This window comes from Austrofundulus limnaeus, unplaced genomic scaffold (assembly GCF_001266775.1).
Source record: "Austrofundulus limnaeus strain Quisiro unplaced genomic scaffold, Austrofundulus_limnaeus-1.0 Scaffold65, whole genome shotgun sequence".
NCBI classification, from domain to species: domain Eukaryota; kingdom Metazoa; phylum Chordata; class Actinopteri; order Cyprinodontiformes; family Rivulidae; genus Austrofundulus; species Austrofundulus limnaeus.
Genome location: NW_013952467.1, coordinates 1,349,546 through 1,351,616, shown reverse-complemented (window position 1 = coordinate 1,351,616; position 2,071 = coordinate 1,349,546). Strand labels below are relative to the sequence as shown.

The window sequence follows — 2,071 nt, the reverse complement described above, 5'->3', positions numbered from 1 at the left end:
CCGTGAATACTTCAAAACTGAAGTGTTTCTAGAAAAACAAACAAAAAAATTGTATAAAAATATATTCTTGGTGTTTTTGTTGAGACCAATTCCTGTTTCACATATTGTGTACAATAAAGTTTCAAAGCTCACCAAATTCTTTTTTTTCTGGAATTGTTTTCTCACCATATCCTTTGCTTTTTTGTTTTCGTTCAATACAAGTTTCCGAACATCCTCTGGCCTGGAAGAAATTACCATTCTTGAGATGTTATGAACTTTTAAGAGTTGACTTTTTCATCACACACAGGTGTAACAGACCCACTAAATCATTCCATTTACTCAAAACATACAGAAATATGCATATATGTTTTACTTAATGTTGAATCACAACCTGGAAATTAATTAGGTTTTGAGTTCCAGTGGAACTGCTTGATCATCACATGCTGGTACAATGTGCAGCACATTTTTTAAACAATCAAAAATCAAGAAAATCTTAAGCATGCATACCCACCCCACTCCTCAAAAATTACATTTGTGCAGCAAAAAAGGTACAGGTGTATTTCAAAGTGTTTATTCCTACTTGGTCTTAATTAAATTTATATTAAATTTATTTAATGTGGCAAATCCTGTGAGTTCAGATCTGTTTTTCAAAGGACGCCTGAAACTGAAGGCTGCCTGAACATGCATGTAGTATGTGTACTTGGATAAAATCCAGAACTCTCTTGCTGTGAGCCAAAAGTACTAACCACTAAGCCAACATTTTCTCTTTCATTCCTCAAAAAAAAAAAACTTCAGGCTGAAAGAGTATTGCTAGTACTAAGCAATATTTACACACTTTTACTNAGTAAACACAAACTTATGACAAAGTATTAGCGCCACACAACAAGATTTTTATACTATTATTACGAGAAAAATAGTCACACTATGAGAAAAAAGTCATAATCTTACATGTCCATTTTCCGTTCTTGATTTTTTACTCGTTTCCTTACCATTTTCCTAACACCTGCTGTGGACAGCCATATGTGTGTCTCTGTGTTTATGAAGAAGTCCCCAATGACTTTTGGGTCACTGATAGTTTAATATATGCTTTCATCCAATTTACCTGATGACTAAATCTGTCAATGCAGCCATTAGTTAGACTACAATACAGCTTCAATTTATCATATAGTTGCTTGCACAATTATTTCAAAGTCCTGCTACTGATAAGTTGATACTAATGAGCTAAAAGATTAAGTAGGCCTATTTCTTTGAACCAATAGAACAACTTCACAAATTGCTCAACAATCTGCTTTTTTGTACAAAAGTTATAGTAAGACTTTAATCTAATATTATGACTTTAATATCCAAATATCATGACTTTTCTCATAATATTATGACTTTAGTCTCTTAATATTACAACTTTATCATCCTAATAATATTACTTTTTTCTCAAAACATTATGACTTTATTTTCATACAAATTTTTTCTTGTATTGTTACGAATATTATGACTTTATTCCCATAATTTAAAAAATGTAAATAATCTTCTTGTGTGGCCCTTACTTCATCATACAAACTAACCTTATGCCATCTAGTAAAGCATTTTGTAACAATAAAAAGCAGATGATTTTACTTGATCTTACCATGTTCCTCAGACTGGCCCCTTGAATCAAAGACAGTATCCCACAAGCTCCAGACACATAGTTTAAAGCTTCTGAGTGATCATCATTGAGATTACGCAAAATATCCTGAAGCATGGGTATTTCTGTAAAATAATAATTTCATTTCTTCAATAATTTTCTTTAATCAAAACGTTTTCGTAGAGAATATGACTTAACTCACCAGTCTCTTCTGGACTTAGATGTGTCTTTGCTTGAAACCATTTGGAGCTCACCGTGAATACTTCAAAACTGAAGTGTTTCTAGAAAAACAAACAAAAAAATTGTATAAAAATATATTCACAGTGTTTTTGTTGAGACCAATTCTTGTTTCACATATTGTGTACGATAAAGTTTCAAAGCTCACCAAATTCTTTTTTTCCTGGAATTGTTTTCTCACCATATCCTTTGCTTTTTTGTTTTTGTTCAATACAAGTTTCCGAACATCCTCTGGCC

General features: G+C 31.9%; 1 protein-coding gene across 1 annotated transcript in view; it reads right to left on the bottom strand.

The window, feature by feature from the left end:
- The window catches only part of LOC106518715 (nuclear GTPase SLIP-GC), a gene marked incomplete at both ends in the record, with an annotated part of 8,167 nt that overhangs the window by 1,690 nt on the left and 4,406 nt on the right, over positions 1-2,071 (bottom strand). The window contains 3 exon segments of the mRNA XM_014010102.1: positions 1,601-1,722; positions 1,800-1,878; positions 1,983-2,071. Of these exon segments, the coding sequence (XP_013865556.1) occupies positions 1,601-1,722; positions 1,800-1,878; positions 1,983-2,071 (290 nt within the window).